General features: G+C 37.9%; 1 protein-coding gene and 1 long non-coding RNA gene across 4 annotated transcripts; one reads left to right on the top strand and one right to left on the bottom strand.

Annotated features, from left to right (window-relative positions):
• Positions 1-1,368: 1,368 nt before the first annotated feature.
• trim46b (tripartite motif containing 46b) lies at positions 1,369-17,271 on the bottom strand. Of its 3 annotated transcripts, none has more exons than XM_041967114.1 (12): positions 16,910-17,271; positions 14,346-14,607; positions 14,026-14,215; positions 13,335-13,533; positions 11,577-11,723; positions 11,159-11,254; positions 9,231-9,484; positions 8,194-8,315; positions 7,680-8,018; positions 4,316-4,545; positions 3,087-3,154; positions 1,369-2,800 (listed from the first exon to the last, which is right to left on the bottom strand). In XM_041967114.1, exons 1-12 carry the CDS (start codon positions 16,985-16,987, stop codon positions 2,353-2,355), a joined length of 2,433 nt encoding a protein of 810 aa, XP_041823048.1. In that variant the 5' UTR covers positions 16,988-17,271; the 3' UTR covers positions 1,369-2,352. The 3 variants fall into 3 exon arrangements, with proteins under 3 accessions (XP_041823048.1, XP_041823047.1, XP_041823046.1); XM_041967113.1 differs by having other exon boundaries at positions 16,898-17,271; XM_041967112.1 differs by lacking the exon at positions 16,910-17,271 and adding an exon at positions 16,196-16,466.
• Positions 17,272-17,842: 571 nt separating this feature from the next.
• On the top strand, positions 17,843-19,412 carry LOC121628177. Its single transcript, XR_006008108.1, has 4 exons — positions 17,843-17,947; positions 18,122-18,158; positions 18,304-18,469; positions 18,651-19,412. It is a non-coding gene; the product is annotated as an uncharacterized LOC121628177 (long non-coding RNA).
• The last annotated feature ends 4,679 nt before the right edge of the window (positions 19,413-24,091 follow it).

Below are 24,091 nucleotides of genomic sequence, written 5' to 3' on the forward strand. Positions count from 1 at the left end.
CTCTTGGTGTTTGTCACACATGCAGAAAATATTCTCAGAGATGACCTATCTGATCATAATTTCCACATGTCTGCAGACCAGTGCTTCTAGTTTTTTGCATTGTTGACCTCCATGCACTGCAGCCACACCATAAAATCCTACTCTATGTGTGAAGGAACTGTTAATGTTCCAACAGTAGTATCACATCAGGGTAGTCGTTTTCTAACATGCAAGTTTAAAGATCTGAACCCTGATCCAGTAATGTTTTTACTAAACAAGTGAGAATGAAACTGAAAAAATTATTGTCTCTCTCTAATTAATAATAATAATAAGAAGAAGAAGAAGAAGAAGAAGAAGAAAAATCTATCATCAAACCCAGGCCTCCAGGACAAGGGTGCTACAATTTGTTTACCAAACAACCTCATATCTATTATGTGAAATTAACTGATAATGAAGCAGTAATTTGCATCTATCCTAAGGTGACTATGATGCTACCAACTTGTACAAAAATACAGTTTGATGTCCATCCATTTCCTGTACCTGCTCAATCCAATTCAGGACCACTGAGGGAGCAGGAGTTTTTCCTAGCTACTTTCAGACAGGGTACATTGTGGGTGTAGTTGCCCATCCATCCCAGAGACAAACATTACTCAAAGTATACCCACTCCTAAGGTCAGTTTAGAATCTTCAACTCACCTAACATGCATGTTTTTGGACTGTAGTAGGAAGCTGGAGTACACTAAGACAACAACCCAACTCCATGTTGAAAAGCCTCAGCCAAGGTTTGAAGCAGGAAGCAGTGCTGACCACCACACCATCTTGCAGCCCACAATTTGATGTCTTGAAAAAAAAACTATGATTGGATGTAAAAGTCCCTTTAAAGACTGTCCTTACTGAGACACCTCTCATTCTAGATGTATAGAATTAGGATGAACAGAGCTGGCTCAGTATATTTGTACATGATACAGAGCATTATTGGATGTTAACTGCTTCACTGCACCGTGCATTGCATCCATGAGTGGTATGGGCATTGTTTTGTTCTGTAAGCATAAATCTGTAAGAATTCAAGGAGAATTTTTGGGGCAATGTATCCTTGTTTTAAACAGCTTATTTAAAACTTGTTTTCCAATATCTCATAACAAATATTTCATTTTAAAATTTCATCTTCTCAAATAAGATCATGGTCATTACATTCATTGCAGTGTGTTCAGATGAGGTAGGATTTGTCATCAGTTTTCTATGTTGTGCTGCACCCTAGTGTCGAAACTCCGACAAGGATTTATCCTTAAAGAAAAAGATTATGACGAGCTGAAACGCTGATTGATTTCTAAATGACAACAGAAACAACAAAAAGAGGAAACACAAGTTTGTTTTTTTTTTTTTTTTTGCTTTTTGTAATTTAAACAAGTTGAATTTATTCAGTGTTTATTTCCTTAATCTGTTTTTCTTTTGCAAACATTCTGCCAGCAGGTGAAGTTTACATCGGGTTAATCTGCTACTCTCTTCATTAGAAGCGCTGCTCATTAACGTACAACTGAGCAAAGTTAAAAAGAAGAAAAGAACGTGGTAGCAAAAAAAAAAGGCCTACTTTTTTCTAAGCCAGTCACTGCTGTTATCAGTCAAAACACACGCTCTCATGCGCTCAGGGAATTAAACACACAAATGTGCACACACATTTATACAAAAAAAAATCAGGCTTACGTATTTGAAATATCAAACAGCAAAGCATGAACAGAACTGTGGAAACTAGTGATTAGCTGTGCTGCAGAGGTATAATTAGAGCCCCTAATTGCTGTATTGCCTCATTGTTCCTCTCTACCTCTAATTTACCACATTTACGACTCAGAAAAAATAATAACTTTGGTAGAGATCATAATGGCTGCATGAATAGCATTAACTGTGGTTTAAACACAGATTTACTTATAGATGTAATAAAATATTCAAGCCTTTTTTGCACTTACATAACGTCCATATCTCTAAAACATACAGCAAACATTAAGGACATGAAATGGCACAGATAAAGCTTCTAGTGAAAGACAGAACTGTGTGGCACATTTTTTTACATTAGCTTTATAAATGTATGCAATAAAGCCTGGCGTTAAGTGCAAGCATTGAAGATATAATTACATACAGTATCAAGTTCTGGATTTGCCAGACACTACTTAAGCAATAAATCTTGCAAAACTTAGTGTAACAAAAATGTAAGAAACATAATTACATTGCATATTTGTCGCTATAGAAACATCTTTTTATCCAAGAAAATTAAATACAAAACAAAATCGCTGAGATTTCTAACTTTTTCGCTTTAGGAGAGTAAATACTTCACAATTGCCAAATACATTCCAGATTACCATTAAAACTTCAGATCAAGCATCAGTTGTTATTTAAATTAGAGACGCGCGATTGGATGGTTACACGTCTGACCGGAGTCTGATCTGCATTGCGATTGGCCACCAGCTCCTGCAGCTGCAGCGCTCCTCCACCAATAAAACAGAAAGCAGGGCACACGGGGCCGGAGCAATCCACATGACCCTCCCACAGGGGTCGCAGAGAATGGGCATCGTAGAAAGTGACACGTCCCTTCTCAAAGTCAAGGCACACGCCGAGCCGGGGCGGCAGCGGGTAGGTGAGGCCCGAGGGTGAGGAGGGGCCGTTGCCGTTGGTGATGGGATCTCTATTATTGTTGCCTTGGCTGTTGTGGTGGTGGTAGCTGTGTTGGGGCAGGTAGATTTTACCCATCCCCATAGTGAGGAAGCAGAAAGGCGGTGCAGAGTCCAGCGCATCTTCTGCTCCGCTGTCATGGCCACTGTCAGGGTCATAACTGTGAAAACAGTGCAAGAAAAATAAAACATTAGTCATGTTTTGTTTGTTTGTTTTCTCCTTTTTTTCTACTTATCAACCTTTTTGTTTGTCTTTGGACCCATAACACATTGCACTCTTATGATAGTATGATGTGCCACAGGCACACAGTATGATGTGCCATTTTACAAAAAGAAAAGTACTTGTTACAGAGGTTAAGGATTAAGGGTTTATATTCTGGTCTGGAGTCCTGTTTGGAGATGCTTTCACTACTCATTTATTTGCTCCTTTTTGTCTGCTTTACTCACCGAGGACTGGCCATGTCCTGCGGAAGGTGGAACCACTCCTGTAGTTTGGACTCCAGACCAACCCCTACCTGTTCACAAAAAGAGAGCAGTAACGCCTTGGAATTAACTAAACATTTATTTTTGTAGCAAATCACTCAGGCTATCTGTCTTTTATCACTTCAGTTGTTTAAAATGAAACAGAAGCAGATGCATGAAAGGATAACCCTGTTTCTGCTGATACACTTTTACACAGTCTCAAAAACAAAACTCAAATACAAAATAGTAAAAGGGAAAGAATTTACTGTGTGAAGTGTTTTTACTTTATTTTCTAGTGTTCAAACATGACCTGATAAAATATAATGTAAAGGATAAAAAAAACTTATCTTTAATACTACCAACTACCAAGAGGATTCTCCTCTGTTAACATAAAGTATAAAATAACCTTTACAACCATCTCCCCATCAAAATCTGCAGAACACCTGAGTATAATGATAGATGACAAGTTTTCCTCTTTTATTTATTTTAAAACAAAATTGTCTGCAAAATCACCAAATATAAATGTAACAAGGAAGCAGCTGTTCTCTGTCTTCTCTTCTTCTCTGTCAATGATCATACTGAATGTCACTTTGCACTTCAAAGTATAAGAAAAATCAGGTCACTGCATGCAGCGCAACTCCAGATACAGGCCACTGCTGCAATGCTCATCCAACATGTCTGTTCACAAATACACTGAAACTCATGTACAAATGCAGCAGAATATTTTTGGTGTTTATTTAACACCTACATGTGAATTCATTACTCATTGAACTTTGCTGGCTACCCATGATTGTTCAAATCAAATTCTAGTCACTAATGATTGCTCACAGAGTGACAGCAGGGTCTGTGCCCAGTTATCTAAACTAAGTCATAGAGGCTTATTCTTCTTCTTGACCACTGTGTTCCCTCCAGAAATAGCATCTGGTGCAACTACACCTACATACAAGGCAGTCTCATTTCAAACTGCTCACATTTGTGGTTTCACAATGGTGGAACAAGCTATCTAATACTGGCAGGGATGTCCTTCATTAACCTAATTTAAGGACTCATCTCTAACCTCTTAGCATGCCAAATCACACACTCCTGCACCTGTCCTTCTTGTACTCTTTTATTTAAATAGAATAATTCTAAATGGATTTAACACATGTTTGACTACACTAAAGCCTGACTGTTGTTTGTTTATATCTAAATCAAAACAGATTAAATTTACATGCCTTCACAAGATAAGAACCAGGCTCGACTGAGCACGCCCAGTAGTGCCTTCCTTGCGTAATGGCTACATCTCCAACCAGGAGGTCAGAAGTAAGGTGACAAGAAGTGAGGGCATGGTCAGCAGCCTGCAGCAGAGAAAGGCCTGGGACGCTGCGAGCACCACGCTGCTCTTTGTTGACCACCAGCCGGTCGGCATGGAGACCCCAGCGAGAGTCTAGGTAGAAGTTAAGCACTGTGAGGACAGAGCAGAGAAAAGGACAGAAAAGGAAAGGAAACAAGGGAAGAGGAGACAAGAAGAATTAAAATACATTAGAAAAGAGAGAAGAGGTGCATTCAGAGATATAACATATAGGGGGTTAAAAGGGAGAAAATATAAGGAAGGTTGAACAGAATTAAAGTCAGAAAGCAGCTAGGACAAGAGAAATAAGAAGATTAAAAAGCAACTCAGGGGAACAGAGAGTAGGCATGCACCTCCTCCCTGCAGCACTGGAAAAGAAAAGGACATTGATCTATATGTTGTTGACTCAGGGAGAAGAATACAGCAGGAACTGCCACAAAGCTCGGGCAGTGGGAAGTGTGGCTTTTCTTTCTTTTTTTTTTATTTTAAGAAGTAAAGAAGGAGGATAGCGGGAAGGCAGAACAGCCAACAGGAGCACAAGGAATTCACCAATCACTTAAATCGACCATTAGGAAGCCCTAGATCTGAATCCGATCCACGTTGTTAAGCACCAGGTCTTAACAAACAGCAAACCTCATCAATGCTCGGACAGATCTCGATACAGGAGGCAGAGGGTGTGGTCGTCTAAAAGCAGAAGATGTGTGGGATGACCACATAGAGAAAGAGGGGAAAAGGAAAGAAATATGTGGTATGGGTAGAGAGGTGGTAAAGGGATGAATGCACTTCTTACGTTCTGCAGGAGGCAAGTAGATTGGCAGCGTGGAAGTAGCACAGTAGAAGATGACAAGTACAAAGCTGTGAAATGGAAATAAAAGAAGAAAGATGATGAAATAAAAAGCAAGAAAAAGAGGATGTGTTGAAAGTGAGGACAGAGGTGGAAGTGATTGAAAAAGGAATATGGGAATGAAGAAAAAAAAAATACAATGAATTTTTAAGCATTTTACCAAAGTAGCCACCCTAATGCTTTGACTGTAAATGATAAATAATAGCAAAGGAGACAAACTGAGTTGCCCCTGGATGACAGCAACGGCACTCTACTTGGTAGATGTGATGAAATTTTCTCATAGCTGTCATACACTCGTGTGTCAGCAGCAAACTTTCTAAATAATTAGTTGGAAGTTATACAAATAATTATCACTGTTTGGGTTGAACAAATCTAAGTACATAAACCCCACAATGGTGCTTCAACAAACAGGGCAGTGTGTGTAGGATCTGGGAAGATGAGATCTGGTATTGATGAACATAAAAAACTAAAACAAAAGAAAAACTGACACTTTGACATACTTACCATGGTTGTTGCACAACAACTTCTTGACCAGAGAAGTTTTTACTAGGTGTGTACCTTCGGAGACCTCTAACAAAAGTTATTTGTCTGTAATAATCTGGTTGAGATGTTTACCCACACACAACCTGTTAAACCCCATTCTGCTTGTGTTGTTGCCCCATACTTTGGTTATGGAAATTTTGTCATGGTGAATAATCTGTGCAAGAGGAAATAAGAAAATATGTGGATTTTTCACTCAAAAATCCTCAAAAACCCCAAAACATTTCAGTAGTTTAGCTGATCTTATTTAACCTTGTGTAAAATTGCTACATGCTGACTTAAGTCACTTTCAATATTCCATGATTCCCTGTTTGGTAAATCCTACAAGATGTAAACCAGTTCTGCATTTGAGTGTACATCACTGAAGATGTAATGGTCAGATCAGTAACAAATTCTTTTTAAATAAAGTTAAACCAAGTGTACTGTTCCATTAGTGAGCAAATCAGAAGCTTTTTGCATTTCAGGTCCCCAAAGTGATTATATGTGAATCTGGATGATCTATAAACTCTGGATGATCCATATAAAATCTATATGGGATTATACTGAGCTAAATCAAGAGTTCAAACCAGTACATATCATAGCCTTATCTGACCCAACAGCACTGAATTCTGAAGTGGATAAATATACTTATCCAGTTTCTATCCAGTTAAACATTTTTGTGCTCATTTTTACTACACCGTGCCTTTAAATCCCTCTTCTTTTGCAATTTGTGTCATTATATTCAGCAAAAGGGCATGCCTTTTCCTTGTTTTTTGGTTTATCTGCCGTGTTAAAATGATGCATTATCATTAAAAATCACCCAGTGCTAAGTTTGAGTATCTTTATGCAAAAGAATAGAATTAATTCAGTAGTTTTTAACTATTTTTTTCAACAACTTGGCCACTCCTCAGTTTAGATTCTGGATTTCCTTTTATGGTCATTTTCTTCAGGCAATGCATCCCAGCTAGGGTGTGCACGTTAACCTCCATGAACATTTTAAAAGCTTAAAAAGTTTTTGCACTACAATTAACACATTAGTATGTTTTTTGTTTCAAAGATGCCACCATGAAAATTCTTTCATTGTGAATCACTAAAACACTGACAAATCTACAGGTTTGTAGGAACTTCTCTGCTCCAACGCACCTGATTGAAGCTAAATGAATCCAGCAGCTTGTTGTCAAGTTCTATACAATGACACATTAATTTCAGTTAAGTGTGTTGAAGCAGGGAAACATCTAAAACTTGAAAGACAGTGGCCCTAGAGGACCAATGTGACATCACTGCTTTAGGTGAACCTGTTTCAGTTGTGTTGTTTTAGAATCAGGTCTATCAATGCATTTGAGTACAAACATCATAAGTACACAGAGTAAAAAGGCATCTATCAGGTTACTCACACAGCATCCAAAGGCATTTATTTATCTATTATTTCTTTGTACTTGTGGTTTGTTGTACTGATCACTTTCATATTCTGAATTCAATTCAATGAGTTTGAAGTGTTTTCATATAATCAAAAATAGTATGAAAACAGTGTTTGTCACTTTTTTTCTTTTTCAGAGATGTTATGCAGTTTGTTTGTCTGTCCTCATTTCAGCAGAGCAGAAATCTACAACCAGCTGCAGTGACCATCAAAAATTTCATTGTACATACATGCATGTGTGTGTATATGATTTTAAAAGACAAGATTTTTCAGTCAACTTTGACTGTCCACTTTGGGAAAAATATGTTTTCTTTTTCACTCTTTATTTGATTATTTGATTGTTATTAAATGCTCATGACAGAAGATTATCTAAATTCATGCATCAGCAATAAATGTGTGTTACATGGATGTAATAACGAATAAAGGTGTGTTTCTCTGTGACAACCAACGTGTTGAATGCAAACTCACCTGGTGCGGGCGGAGTGTGCAGGTACACTTCCTCACTGTACTCCCCATAGCCTGCCTTGTTGCAGCCTCTCACCCGCAGCACATATACGCTGTCCATCTCCAATCTGTCTATCACAGCACTGCTTCCACTCACTTCATCCAAGCGCTGCCAGCCCCAACGGGCAGCAGCCAGTCCTCCTCTGATCCCACCTCTGGAGGCTCCTCCTGGTACCACACCCCGACGGCGGTACTCTACTGAAAAGTGCCAGGCTGGTGCAGACTCTTGGGGAAGTCGCCAGCATAAGAAGAGCTGATCATAGGCCAGAGTACGCTGAGTATCAATCACTGGAGCCAGAGGAGCTACAACAAAAACATGTTTAATGCATGGTTTTCATGACAAGTTAATCCTGACTCAAATTAAGTTTGCTTTCACTTAATTTAACAAGTCTCCTATTTATTTTGTTCTTTTTCTTAAAATATCTCCACCCTCACCCTTGCCTTTCCTCCACCTTCCTCCCACCACTCCCAATCTCACCCTGGATGAAGTTCAGCTCCGTCAGGAGTTTGAGCTCTTTGGAGACATCCAGCTGGAAGTGTCTGAAGGATGGGTCAGCAGCAAAAGTGAAGTGCTGGAGATTCTCGATTGCTTTACTAAGCCTGGTGCAGTCAAAAACAGAGAAAGCAGTGTGAGAGGAGGAATAGTGTTTACACAGAGCTTTGATCAGGATGGGTGGGTGGGAGACAGACTGATAACATAGGAGAGATGTTTAGGAAAGATAAAATAAGATGAGGCTGGCGTCACTTTATTATTCTTAACAAATCCAGCAAATGGGCCAAAACTAACAACAAGTCATGAGTCCTTTTTTCATACATTACTGTTAAGTTTTTGTTAGCCCCAAATTCCTTCATTCCTACTGAAGACAGCTACATAAATATTGCTTTATTGGTTCAAAATGTGAATGATTACTAGGTTTTTTTTATTTTATTTTTTTAAGTGCTCACACTAAAATAAAATTAATATTTTGCTGATTATTTTTAGCAGAAGATTCATACCATCTTTATGAGATAAAATAACTTTCCACATTTAAAAAATAAAGAAAACACTTTTAATTCCAGTAGTATATCTGATGACTACATCTCAGTTCCATAAAAATTAGTGAAAATATTAATACAGTTTAAAAAGAATGCAGTCAGTCCAAAAACATTTATATATTTTTAACCCAATATATCATGCAGCATCAAATGTTAAAAACAAAAAAAATTCAGTTGTTTTTCTAAAAGAAAAAAGAAAAGAAAAAAGCTGAATACTAGCTAGTAGGTGTGATAGTGTTGGGGTTCATTTGTAGATGAAATATGTAACGGCCACATCTTGGGAAGGAACCATTAATTTCCATAAACATAAACAATAAGTAAACAAGTTTTGGAGCAACATCTGCTGACATCCAAACAAAGATCTTCTTAAGGAGAAACTAATGAGGTTATATCTTGCTCTAATGAAAAAAAAACTTCAAACAGCACTTTTTAAAAATGTGCGATGTCAAAGTCAATGCCACAAATAAACAAACGGAAAACCTGTTATGAGTTTGGCGTGCAGCTTGCACAAAGCAAGGCTGATCTGTTTCTTTTAGCAGCTCCTGGGTGAACGCCATGAGGCCGGCATGTTCCATCAAGCCCCGTCTCTCCGCCACCTGAGCAGCCAATGCCTCGCCTCGTTTCTGCCGCGCTGTCTCCAGAGCCTGAGTGAGTGAAGCATGGCGCTCGGCCAGAGCAGCCGTTAGATCCCTGATACTCTGAGCCAGCTGCTCCCTGGCTGACACACTGTTTACCTAGTGATAAACAGCACGTACAGACACGGTCAAACATCTGAAAACTAATAACGAGCTGAAGCAGGCTTACAACATTTTCACAGTGATTCACAAGGAACTCAAAATCCACAAAAAAGACTGAATTATATTTAAAAAGCTGATGCGAATCAAAAAAATATAGCATGCTGTAATGAACATGGATTATTAGTGCATACAATAGCGTTATCTCTATGGACTAAAATTTCCATTTTTTTCCTGGCTTCAAATGCATTTTTAAGCTTTGCTTTTGTGAGATAAAACAACACCATAACTACAGTATAACCACAACTCCCAACAGCACAATGAGCTAAAATCCAACTTTCATAACTGAAAGACCACCATCTTATTTACACATGCATGCAGGTATGGATTCCAATAGTACAATGTAAGTCCAAAACAGAAAACTAAAGACCAGCTTTGTAGAGAATCCAGTCAAGCAGGTTTGGTCACTAAGAAAAATCTGCAGTAGTTACGCAAACAAAGTAGTTTGAAAAATGAATTCAAATATTTACAAAAAAATATTTTGTATTTAAAACAATTGTTTCTTAAAACATGTTAAAAGATAGAGAACTATGTTTTTCCGGCACTGTAAAGTTGGGCTATTCTACAGCTTTTCATCAGTTCCCTGTTAAGGATTTTGGGTTAGATTTGGAATCAGAGCGTTATGATGCAACAAGTAGATTTATAAACTGAGCAACAGCTGACTACACCCTTAACAGTGCAGCTAATGTTATATATTCACCCACTATAATGCATTAGTCTCAAACTAGCCAACTGTGCTAGCTAGTTAGCAAACTTTTTTTGCCTTTCTCTTGCATTAATCAATCTGGATGACCTAATCTGTAGAATTTGGGCAGTTAAATTACAGAAAAATGCTGGCATGAAGATGAACAGGAAATATTTACTGAAGAGCAAAGTAGGTTCTAGATTCAATGGTCATTTGGTGATTTTATGCAGAACCATACTGATAAAATGTTGATGATCACAGCCAACAGCCACTTCATTATTCACCTGGCAGTTTTGCAAACTTCCACCAGACACAACAGGGATTAACAGAAGCAGCAGTTCTATAATATATCATGGCCAGATTGACTCTCTCCATCTTTTGCTAGCTTCAGCCAAAACATTGCAACAGAACATAGCTACCATGTAAATGTAAGATGCACAGTTTGTCTGTAACTACAAAGAATGTTTCCAAAAGTTTTGTTGTTTTTTTTTCATCAAACAGATTGGTTTGGTTAAAACAAACTCAGCTTAGTTTGCCCTGTTAGCGTAGTATAGTTGAACTGGTCTGTGATCTGTTAGTCAGTATCTTCAGTGGACACACTGCTAACGTCTCTCTAAAACTAAACTTCAAACAGATGCTTTAATCATGCATGCTCGGCAGAGAATTTCATAAGACATTGTTCTCTAATGCGACAAACCCGGAACAATAATTTATTTCTGCTTTACTCAGATTTTAAATATTTTTTTAGGGCAAATAAGTTTTAATTTAGTTAACTTAATTGCGACTGACTGGTCCAGTTTTCTGCAATTTGCTGCCTCTTCACAGTCAAACAAAACTAAAACTGACCAGTCTACAGTTTTACATGATTAAGCCTCTGAGATTTTAACTTCATGTTAAACAACATTTCATCAGTCAAAAGTATTAATCACCTCAGTCTGAGTGATGGCACTCTCCAGCTGGGTGATCTGAGCCAGAACTGTGTCTTGGTTGGACAGAATGTAGTTAATCTCTTTAGTAATCTTCTCCTGTTGAATAAAAAGCAGAAAAACAACACAGATTAATAGTTAACACACAGTCTTACATTAACTCTGGATTTGCTGTAGTTCTGCTTGAGTATAAATATCAAAAGCTCATTTTGAAGAGTAATTTTGTTATTATTACAATTTATTTTCCACAATTCTGATATAAATCAAATAACAAAACAAAGATTTTTCTTTCTGTATCACACTGAAGTCTGACAACAAAGTCTTCATATTAATACTGACCTTTTGCAGTTTTCAAGCTTACAAGTTTAATATAAATATTTGTGCATTTTTCATGGTTATACTTCCAGATCCAGAGTTGTACCTTCAAAGCTTGGTAAGCTTGCGCCACTGGGAGGATTTTATGTCCAGTGTGGATGCGGCGCAGTTTGCAGAGAGGGCAGAGCAGCCGCTGACAGGACCTGCAATAGAACTGTAGCTTCTCCTGGTCATGCTCCGGACAGGTCAGGACCTGAGTAAGAGAAGAACATTAGATCACAGCTAATTCAACTGAGCCAACATTAATGCAGATTCATGCATAAAGACTGTACCGTTCATTCTTTGGTTAAAGCTGAAAGTTTGAGATTTCAGTTTGTGACACAAAACATTGCCTCTACAACACCAAATATGAAACATAAGTGAAATTTATCATCATGTTATCAATACAAAATTACACATAGTTATAGTTTAAATCTCTGGTGAACTACACTCACCAGCCAGCTTTCACCAGGTTGGGTTTTGCCTTTAGAACTGTATTCATTCGTCATGGCAGAGATTCAATAATGTGTTGGAAATATGAGATTTTGGTCCAAATCGACACCATTTCATTTTATTTCAGTTATTGTGTCACAAACCAGTCTGCCCATTTATGTCTGACCTCTAAAATCAACAAGGTATTTTCGTCCAGGCAACTGCCACTCAATGAATCATTTCTCTTTTTCAAACTGTTCTTTGTAAACCCTAGAGATGGTTTTGCATGAAAATCCCAGAAGAGCAGCATTTTCTGAAATGCTCAGATCAGTCTTTCTGGCACTAGTAATCATGCCACGTTCAAAGAAATTTGAATTCCCTTTCTTCCCCATTCTGATACTCAGTTCGAACTTTAGCAAATTATCTTGACCATGTCTACATTCCTAAATGCATTGAGTTGCTGACATGTGGCTGATTAGCCAAGCAAATGAACAAGTGTACTTATAAAGTGATACGTACAAGCATGTGAGCTTCTTTTTTTCTTGTAATCTTAATATTTATAACTCATTTCACATTTGTAACTGTTTCAGCTTTTCTGGGCTTCCACTAAAACGCTTTTCTAATTTCACAATGATATGTGACTTTATTTAATGTGTGATCCACTGTAAAAGAAGAATGGGACATTTTCTTTATAATATATTAGATATATTCCAAAATGGCATTTAGAGCAATTATGGTCAGCAGCGTAGGTAGGTAGGTAGGTAGGTAGGTAGGTAGGTAGGGAACATAACAAGCCTTTTTATTTAGGCATCAATTAACTTTTATGAGCGTAAGATTCCAAAGATCATTGTCTGTGCCACTCGTCACCCTGTTAGCCAAGAGAAAGAGAGAAGTTTGCTGCAGATAAAGACAATGTTGCCACCTAGCATGCTGCTAATATTTATTTTGAGTCAATCCTCTCCAAAACCTATACAAAAAAAGTAGTTTGGTGCCCAAAACTAACCAAACAGTGAGCTGCAAGGCTGGACTCCAGCTCAGTTCCTGTATGAAAGTTTTTTTTAATAATTGGTCAAACAATTTTTTTCAGAAACATTCATGTGGGTCGTACTTATCACCACCATGAGCAAAAATATTGTCTAAATTTCCGGCCTTGTTGGATGTTTTTGTATCAGTTGGAAGGTGATTTAACATATTGTTCATATATGAACACATGTTGAATAATGTTATACATCCTAGGAATGCTTAGACCTTAATAAACAAACACTGCAGGTATGTAAACTTAGAGATCTTTGTGGAGCTTTAAAGAAAGTGGCACAAAAAGCTCAGTTCATTTTAGAGTTTATTATTTTACATGCAGAAAAATATTTGCAATAATATTTGCATCTTACAATACCTTTGGCCTGAAGTTGAGTGTTGGCTGGATATGTTCGTGTTGTGCCCGTGGTGTCCCCCATGGATGATAGAGCTTGAAACACTCATTGCAGAAATTGGCTCTGCAGTCAGCACAGCCCTTAGTGGCCTCCAGAGTTTGAGGAGGCTTACAGAACTGGCACATCACAGCAACACTGCCCAGGCTCACTGTGTGTCTATACCTGGTGGAAGTGTGGAGAAAAAGCATGAAGGGTAGGTAGAGAGGATGAGTTGGTTAGGCATTTACCTATCTGATTTGCTTCCCTGTAATTAAAAACCCAATTTTTATTGAAAAAAAAAACTGGCTGCCAGCTGTGTGAAACCAGTAAATGGTGTGATGAGCGAGAATGGGTTAATTACTTAGGTGAGAAGGTGAACACAAAGCTGCTAGACTGTGGAAACATTATCATGAAGAGTGGCTATTGTACAGTATGTTGCAGTGTGCAGGATTCTTCACAGTTCAGCTGCTGCTGAATACTGACAATTAGATTTGGACATGTTCCCAATCTCCCTGTTTCTGAGGTTGGAGTCATCCATTTCTTTACATTTAGCCCTTAACGTCACCTGCACTGAAGGTCACTTTTGACTGTGTGGGATTATTGTGCATATCTTAGCTTTTTTTGTCATTATTTTTTTTTTAATATATGTACATTGGATGCTTTGGTGGTACCAACCTCTCCACTATACGCTCCAAGGTGAGGTTACGGAGGCAGTCAGTAAGGCCCTTCTCTCCTAGTTCAACATCTCGACCACAAGGGATGCAGGGGAACATCATCACCAAGGGTGGACCTTCCTTACGGCGTCGCCCTTGATACGTCCCATATCCAGGAGACCGTGGCATTGACGGAGAAGGTGGATGGGGACCTAAAATTAAAACAGAGAACCATTCATTAGCATTGACAGAGAAGTAAAGATGAGCTATATATAATATCTCCCTTCTCTTCCTTTTTAGAGATCATTCTCAGATGAATAGCAATGAAGAGGCACTCCCTACCTGATCGTAGCACACGATCAATGGGCCGCTGCTCAGCTTTAGGAGTCGGTCTGCGTGCCTGACGAGGTGAGCGTGTGTTGGGTGTGGAGGCCGGGGAATTGGGCTCTGGGGGAAGCTCAGGAGGCGGGTAGCCATTTGCCACTAACACCTCAGAGGCACACAAGAGACAGATGCTGTGCTGGCATGGCAGGACCACAGGCTGCTTGACTATTTCCTTACACACAGGACAATGCAGCTCATGCTCCAGGCTCTTCATGTTAGACTATTGAAAGCAAAGGGGTGGGGAATTATTCAAAGGTCCCCAAGCTGAAATTACTGTGCATCATAAAACCTCAATGCAACATGTAAAGTATACATAAAAATATGCACAATGTTTAATTGGATTAAGTAGAAGCAAAACTTGATAACTCTCAGATCATATTCTTCTAAAAATGGAATTTCACTTTTATGGACACATTTTTCTCTACACCAAATAACATTCAGATTAGAGGAGATAACAAGACTGGACTTAAAGAGAACATCCAGTGTCAAAGCCTGTCTCAAACAGACGACACATGGTACCATTCTGCTTAATTATACATAAAGACCAAATATCAATTATTCACTTGTATCCCTTAAATATCAGCCTGCATGTGGACATGAACTCTTTGACCACAAGCCACATTATGTTTTTATGACACTATGAAAATGAACTAAATTTATAGCACACCTCATGATGGGAATGTGTTGTAATGTGTGTTGCAAGAAGAGAATTGATACACCAGGTCAAAAAGTAACAACAATGTGGACAGAGGAGAAACTGCTGACACGGTTCAGACTAACACAGTAAGGGAAATGCAAAGACACACAGTTAAAGTGCCAGTTATTAGTATCTTCATTGGTTTAGATCAGCTCACTTCAGAACCAGCACCTTCAGTCTATGAACCCATTATGGCCAGAGCTGTGGAGTAAGGATAAGGTTGGACCTCTGGACAATTAGCATTTTGCAGTCCTGCTCAAGGACATTAATATTAAAGAACAGGTCACTGGGTATTGCAGAAAACTGTGGCTTTACACCTATAAAGGGGAGGAGGGGGGGACTCCCATAATTTCCACTATAACTCTACTAATTGCATTTTCTTGTCATTTTGTCTGTCTGTCAGTGAGATTGGCCAGCTCGCTTGCTTCACAAGATGCCCTTGAAATTCTCAACCTACAACCAAAACTGTTGCAGGCCCAGCTGCAGCCATCACAGACACTGTGAATTAACTTCAAAACCAGGACAGGACAAGCTGACTGACTGAACTGCACAGGGAATATGGGAATTGTTTTCACTGTGATATGATGTGACATGATGATTAACATAGCAGACTATAAAACTGTGCATGGGAATCCACATGCACGATCAGTAAGTATGCTTTAATGATAATACAAAGAGGATTTTTTATTTAAAAGGTTACGTACCTACATTACGCAGCAAAATGACAAAAATCTAACACAGTAGCATCTTTCAGTTTTTATAAGATAACAGAGCTACACACATAATTGAGACATATATAGCTCGGGCTTCTGCAGGGGCAAAACGAGCCCAGACCTACAGTGGAGAATAAAACTGGATTTACCAAATATTTACAGTAACCTACTCTCTCCCTCAGTCCACCTCTGTCCCTCTGTGTCATTCTCCAATGTCAACTCCAGCCTTGTTTCTCCTCGTCCAGCAGTTCAGCTTAACGCAGATAGCCTGCTGCAGTTCCTGCAGATTGCAAACACCACGGCACACTGTGGCTCCCTGCATTGACCTCAAATGGATAGTGCGCACTGCAACTGTCCAACAGCGGCGTGGTGAGGGCGTAAAACAGGCGCATCCTTACCTTAACCTGGAATCTAGGCGCCATGACAGTAGACAATATTTCCCGCATGAGAACAGCGATGCCTCTTGAAAAGAGGGGTGGGGATTGAGGCATTACATCGCCAGCAGCTAGGTGTAAGATGGGTTCCAGAGGGGGAAAAAAAGAGAAAACCCTGGTGGCTGATTCGACAGAATGAAAACAGGCTGCCTGCCACGTTCCTTACGTGCATTTCAAGATCTCCAGGTCCATCAAGGTTCAACGTAATCACATCTGAAAACCCCACAACAGCCGTTGCTATATCAGCAGCATCCCAGGCACAGATTTCGCCTGCATCTGGTCTCCATGGAAACGACCATTCAATATGCCAAAAAAAGAATTTATTTCAGTGTGAACCCATACCGCTTTACAAATATCTATTAGCGACAATCAGAAAGATGCCATACTATCTTGTTCTCGTTTTTAAACAGAATAAGCTCTAACTGTGTAATATGATGTTTGCCTCTTTTGATAACGTGACAAAAATGCCTTGAACATTTGGTAATATTTTATCAGCCACATACGGTCAACGGCCTTTATTCTGGGCTCAAAAACCACCTCATGGAGCTTTTTCACGGTGCGATCCACGCCTTTAATTCTTTTCACAGATTAAAACATCGTCCACCAGTCAAAGTGTAAGCTAAGCAGTGACAACACCAAATCAGACATAGAGTAGAGGCTACTCACGCTGAGACGAACCAAGGCTTCCATCGCTGTTGTGGCTGTTTTCAAATCCATCTCTGCCATATGAAGAAAATAGCTGCCTCCTGGTTTCATTATCTAGATATAATACGAGACGTATCCAGGCCACGGAGCATGAGGTGCATGATACGCAAATATATGCCAGTGTTAGATCTATTGAAATAAACAAATAAAATCCGAAAAATTACGGTTTACCAAATTCTGCGTTATGCGATTTTTTTTTACATGACACTCGTCTTGACGTTTTGCGCGAAAAATGAAATACTAGATGGTAGAAAAAGAAGGACAATCTAAATTCTACATTTGTTGCGAATGTCAACATATATCCAGGCTGAGTATTAACAGACGCCTGTGGCTTTATTCCTCACTAAGATCCCGCCCCCCGTCCTTCCCATCCCTCACCGACTGCCATCAAATGCCATCTTACTGATTCTAGGGTTTGATCTATCTATCTATCTATCTATCTATCTATCTATCTATCTATCTATCTATCTATCTATCTATCTATCTATCTATCTATCTGAGTGGTGGGGCTCTTTATTTCATATAATGGTGAGACCAGAAGACTGAGACACCTGGTGCAGCCTGGTAATTCAAAGAAGCTTTGGACTTTTAAAAATGGACAGTCTCAGTACTCTGCCCAACCTAATCTAATGTCACAACTCTTCATTCCGTTCACCACTCCCAGGAATGCTTCAGAAAAGGCATTTCATAGAGGTCTGTTTGGTTGAGTCTCACTCAAACGCATCCAGCTTAAAGAAGAGCAGTTATATGTCTTGTATACTGATGCAAAAACTTTGTGTTATCTGTGAAAAGTAAAAGTAAAGGTGCATGGATGTGCATCTAAATGATACACTATTGTGATTTTCACTTATATTGTAAGTTCTTAAATTAATTTTACTCACAAATGCCTGTTCATCAGGACACCATAAACCACAGGGTGAGGCGGAGAGGGGGAGAGTGCTCCACTCCACCCTCTATTTAAACCTTCACAAACTGTCTTCTCTTGCTGAATGAGCTCATCTTTAAATCCAGGTAGGAACTATACAAAACTTTATATTAAACTGCAGCTTTTACTGTGGCTTGTTTTCTTTTCTGTTAAGCTTTACACTAGGTGTTTCTTTTAATATTTACTAACAAAAAACATAATCTATTTATATTGTTCCGTATGATTTAAAACACCTAACATTTAATCTATACTGGTTCCAGGTGCTAGCTTCAAGGACTCTGCTGTAACTTTTGAAAGGTATGCAAAATATTGTGGATCCAAGTTTATTAAATATGTTTTTGTCTCTTCATTCCATCTATTTATTTTATTATTGAATTAACAATTCTGTGGTTCTAAATTATTATAATTATTACTGCTATTTCTCATTCTGTTCTGTGTCTAGATCATCCTGCTCTCTAACAATGAGCTGCCCTAAAGAACTAACAGGCCTGGAAATAGCAGTAGCTCAAATGTTTGGGGTCTTCATGGCAAATGAAGATGAAAATTGAAAGCTGAGTAAAGAAGCCTTCCTAAAACTCTTGAAGGATGAACTGCCATCATTTGATCAGGTACAAAAGAGTTCTTTTAATGATTTATTATTAATCAAAGCATTTTTCTTGGAATAGGGTATTAGAGCAATGCTGCACAATTTAGCTATTAACACATAATTCACATGTTTGTCACGTTAAAAACATTCTGCTGAACGGATTTATTTATCTGAATGAATACATTTACATTCCTTCTACACAGAAAAACAATGGAGACGAGTTATTCAAAGGTGTGGACCTGAATGATGATGGAGCTGTGGACTTCGAAGAGTTTGCCATGATGGTTGCCATGTTTGCCAGTGCAAGCCATGACGCCCTCATAAAGGCCCTCAAAGCCATCAAAGAGAAAAACCAGTAACAATAAATGTGTAAAAATGATGCAAAATCATCTGACTTCCTTGATTTCACATAAAACCATGTCTTTTTATAGTATAGTTATAGTTTTCTTAATCTTTAGAGCAAATAATCCTCAAATTAAATAACTGCCACTGCATTTAGTTGATTGAAGGGAAATGTGTTCAAAACAGCAAGACCTAAATGAAGTACTGTGTTATAAAGGGACAACTCAGCCACCTGCTGTTGGAATCCTGCATCCATCCTGACTTGTAATAGCAAAGGATCTAACATATCTCTATAGACTTTTACTTAAGCCTTTAAAGAATATGTTGACAAATTAATAATTATCTGTAAGAAAGTAAGAAGCTTATGTCCTGGTTAAGAGATAATGACCTACTTAAGATGATTATATATTCGTGTTAAAGTCAGCAGAAGGAAAAATACAAGATATCTACTAATTTCATTGTAACACAAATGTAAATTAATTTGTCCCAATAGCAAAAGACCAGAAGAAAAAGAAATAAAACATGTTTTTACTGCATTTGCTTTTTATCTTCAGGTGTACAAGGAAACAGGTTAAACTGGTAAACTGGTATGAAGGTGAATAAACAGGTCTGTAGGATGTAGTCAGGCTTGGCTGTGGGGAAAAAAAACTGTGTATTTGATAGAGTTTAACATTTAAGTATGAATATATTTTCATAAGTAGGATTTATTTTATTTATGTTTTGTGGTACCACCTCCCTTTCTTTACTTGGTGTTTGATGACACTTCTGTATGTTTACCAAAGTAAGAAATTAAGAAATTGTACTTATAATCAGATCTTTTATCAACATTAGATGCTACTAAAACAGACAGGAAGAGAACAGGATACATTTAACATGGTGAAAACACTTTAACACTTTAGAGCAACTGGTCAGACGAGCAATCTTTTCAGACGATCACCTCCTCTGAAATCTTTTTTAATGACTTTCAAAACTACAGTTTTTAAAGTACTTGGATCATCAGCTTCCTTCCAAATCATGTAGGGTACTGCACAGTCCAGTTTTTTGACCAGATGGCATTTCCTTGAGTCGTGTCTTGGTATGTTCACTTCAATCTACAAAACAACATATGGGGTTTTGCACTTTGCAAAAGTGTAATATGACACGCTGTTGATTCACATCCTGAAAGAGATTGGATTTCATCACATTTCCACTCCAACTGCAACTCCTACATTTAAAGGTTTAGCAAGGTTGTTTTAGCTAAATAATTTCTTTTAGTAGGAGACAGGTGATAATAATAATAATAATTATTATTATTATTATTTTATTATTATTATTATTATTATACATTATACAGGGGCCTTACAGGATACTTAAGGTCACTATACAAAAGAAACGATGAAAGAATACAGGAAAAGAAGTCAAATATTTTAAAAAAGAAAAAAAAAACATGTAATGAAATATAGTAAAAACAGCAATAACAGTCTTCTTTGACTTTATGATGTCTATCTGTTTGTCACTCAACTCTAGAATCAATTCATTACCATCCCTCAAACACCATCAACTCAGCATCAAGAAAACATCACACAACTCACCTGAATACACAAGTTTATGTTTCATTTAATTTTTTAAAATGACTTCACAAAACCTATAATAATAATTAGAGGTGTAATTGTACAGGACGTAGTAAATGAACAGGAGAAGAGAACAGTATGTAACAAAGGGCAAAACGACACTTCCCTGTTGAACAGCATTGGTCACTTTGCAGCATGCTGATGTAGGATGTAATGCCATCTGTCCACCACAAGAGGGCCACATTTCAAGGCCACCAGTATTTAGAGAAAAACATGCTACATATGAAATTTGCTTGTTCACATAGAATGACCTGCAAACACCACATCTATCAGATACAACAAAACTACCAAAACTAACAATCATCAGGTAATTTGGTTTTATCAATACCATTTCAATTACTGAGCAAATTCCTTGTTGTCAGATGGTGAAGAATATTACTGAATCTCAAAATTTTATATTCAGCTATGAAAATGTGGTAAATAAATTAATGTGCAATCATAAAGCAACTAAAAGTGTGCTAAATTGTTTTTACAGTTAGTGAAACAAAAATATACACAAAGTTTTTGGTCATTTAAAAGTATTCAGAGATCATTTTAACCAGGCTTCTTTTCAATAATCGACATGATGCTTCATCCATTTTTTGTTACTCTGTTCACAAAATTGCGGCAGCTACAGCATCTCAAATATTCTTAAAAGTGGGTTTTGTTTTTTTGGGTTTCTTTTGTTTTGTTTTGTTTTGTTTTTTTAAGGTCTCAACGGTGTGAATATGATTAAAGATTACCCCTTTTTTTTCTGCGCACTGCCTGAGGAAGGTTCCTGTCACAAATTGACAGTAGGTCCGGAAATTAATTTTCTCTCCATTTTCAAACCAAAAATGTCCTTCAAGCTCAAACTTAATATCAGGCTGTATTATATGTGCTGACAAGATTCATAGTGATGGCCTGAAGGGCAACTCCTATTTAGTATGTCAATAGAAAAGCTCATAGTTTAATTCTGATCAAATAGGATATTAAATAGGTTTGTATTAATTATTTCATTAAACCATACTACTTTTTTCTGTACAGTATGATGATAATACTCAGACCTGTGCGGGCTTATTTTTAAGGTCTTAGTACAGAAATGTTGCTTGTAATAGGGTTGCGTTCTACATCCCATCATTGTTTTCCAAATAAAAGGGGCCCACAAAGAGTAGAAGATTAATTTAGTAAAAGCAAAGACCAAGCAGATCTCCTGTTCAAGTTTAATGGAAATAGCATAAAGTCAGATGACCCAGGATGACTGCTCTGTAAATGTGTAATACTTCAGCTTACCACAAGGGGGCGCAAAATATTCACTTTAATAGCACAATCATAATTTAAAGATAATTCTTTTATATTTTTTTTTCTTTTACAGCCCCTATTCCAAAACGTTGGCACAAAAATACAAATAAAATATATCAAATACATATTAAAATACAAATAAAAACAGAAGGCAGTCATTTTCAAATGTCATCAACCTGTATTCTATTCTCAATAGCACAAAAATAACATATCACATGTTGGAATTGAGAGATTTTGCCATTTCATGGAAAATATTAGCTTAAACCTGATGGCAGCAACACACCTCTAAGCTGGAACAGAGGCAATAAAAGGCTGGAAAAGTAACTGGCACAACTTTGGGAGCATTTAACAACTAATAAGTTAATTGACAACAGGTCACTGACATTCCTGCATAAAAAGGAGCATTTTAGAGAGACAGAGTCTTTCAGAAGTAAATTTGCTAAAAATTACAAAACAATTTCAGAAAATGTATTCCACAGCATAAACCTGCAAAGACTTGGAAGATCCCACCACCTACAGTGTATAATATCATTAAAAGATTCGGAAAATAGGGGGAATCGCTGTGCAGAGGGGACAAGGCTACAGGTCACAACTGGATGCTTTTTTTCTTTGGATCGTCAGGTGGCACTGCATTAAAAACAAGCATGGTTATCTACTGGAAATCACTGTATGGACTCAGGCACACGTCCAGAAAACACTGTGTCTGCATGATGTCTGTGAACACAGTTCATCATGCAATCCACAAATGCAGGTAAAGGCTTTATCATGCAAAGACCAAGCCAAATATGAATATAATCCACAAATGCCTCTGTCTCTGGAAATCATGTACACCAGAGGAACTATCCAGCTTTTTATCAGTGGACAAAAGCATGCATCTCTGAGGATATTGTATTGCATTAGTACCAATTATGTGGGCAGATTACACATCTAAGTGCTAAAAACTACATAGAGGTTGTAGGAGTGATTTATGTTCACCTTTTTTGGTTTATTCATTCAGCCACTTGGAGGAGTATTGAGTTGGGAGAGTACTGAACTGGGTGTGTCACATGGGTTCAGGTTAATCTAAAACCTATTGCATTTTGTACAGTAAAAAGAAAAAAAAACAACTTTTAATTCACTTGCACTTTATGGATTTAGAATTTAGTTTTTATTAACTTAAAGAAATTCCAATAAACTGTAACATCAAATATTCATTCATTAATTTTCTATACCATTTAATCCAATTCAGGATCAAGGGGAAGCCGGAGTCTATCCCATCAATAAGCAAGTGAGAGGCAGGGTGCGACCTGGACAGGTCGCCAGTCCATCACAGGCCCAAGACAAACATTCACACTCACACTCACGCCTAGGGAGAATTTAGAGGGATCAATTAACTTAACATGCATGTCTTTGGACGATAGGAGGAATATATATATATGAGTACCCAGAGAGAACCCACACATACACAGGGAGAACATGCAAACTCCACACAGAAAGGGCACTGTTCGAACCCCTCCCCAGCCAAGGCTTGAACCAGCATGCCCTGCTTCTCATTTAGTTACTGCTGGGATAGTCTCCAGCTCCCCTGTGTCTCTGAATTGGAATAAGCAGTATAGAAAATGGATGGATGAATGGATATGCTCTCATCCAGATAATGTCTCAGGTATGGCCTTGCATGTTAGTGCTAAGCCACAAACTGCATCATCTGATGAGTCTGGGGGCAGAAGTGGCCAACCTGCCAGCAGTCCAGACTTCTATTTTATCAAATTCTAAATGAGTTAATATTTCCATTAAATGGTAAAATGTCTCAGTTTTAACATCTGATATATTGTTTATGGTCTATTAGTAATCAAATATGGGTTTATGAGATGTACAAATGATTGCATGCTGTTTTTATTTACATTTTACACATTATTCTAACTTTTTTGGGAATCAGGTTGAAGGTATTCTTTTATGTTTAGTGCATTGTTGTAGCCTTTTCATTGCTGCTAAATGCATATTTGAACAGACCCTTGTAGCCTATAATCTAGAGAGTTTATCTCTAAGTAGCCTAATTACAGAGACAGTGTTGCAGCTGTAAGAAAGGAATTTTGTATAAAAACCAGTTCTTTGTTTAAAATCACAACGTTTGACTTTGTAGCCTATTAAATATTCACTTAATTTAATAGTTTTCTCAGTTTGTGGCAACGTACAGAAAAACCACCGCAATGAAAAGGAAATAACAGTCACCTGTTATTTCTAATTAGCGCATTACTAGTTTACTTTACTCGGTCTAACCTCTAATGCTGTGCAGATAAAAACAAAAGCTGTTATCATTAACAGACTTGTTACAACGTGAATCTAACTTTTAAACCTTTGAAACAGCCTCGGTTGGTGGTGTTTGAGTGAGAAACGTCCTTACAGCAGCATACTGCGTAACACCACCCACCTCGGCATGAAGTTGGTGGAGTCCA

The sequence above is a fragment of the Melanotaenia boesemani genome, chromosome 17 (genome assembly GCF_017639745.1).
Source record: "Melanotaenia boesemani isolate fMelBoe1 chromosome 17, fMelBoe1.pri, whole genome shotgun sequence".
NCBI lineage: Eukaryota > Metazoa > Chordata > Actinopteri > Atheriniformes > Melanotaeniidae > Melanotaenia > Melanotaenia boesemani.

Excerpts from the sequence above, each read along its gene's own strand:
- trim46b (XM_041967112.1), bottom strand. The coding sequence starts at position 16,288 with ATGCCTCAATCCCCACCCCTCTTTTCAAGAGGCATCGCTGTTCTCATG. Across the intron at positions 14,216-14,345 it reads TGATCGTGTGCTACGATCAG|GTCCCCATCCACCTTCTCCG; the intron begins GTAGGGAGTGCC and ends TTTTAATTTTAG. Across the intron at positions 3,155-4,315 it reads CTGGTTCTTATCTTGTGAAG|GTAGGGGTTGGTCTGGAGTC; the intron begins GCATGTAAATTT and ends TTTTGTGAACAG.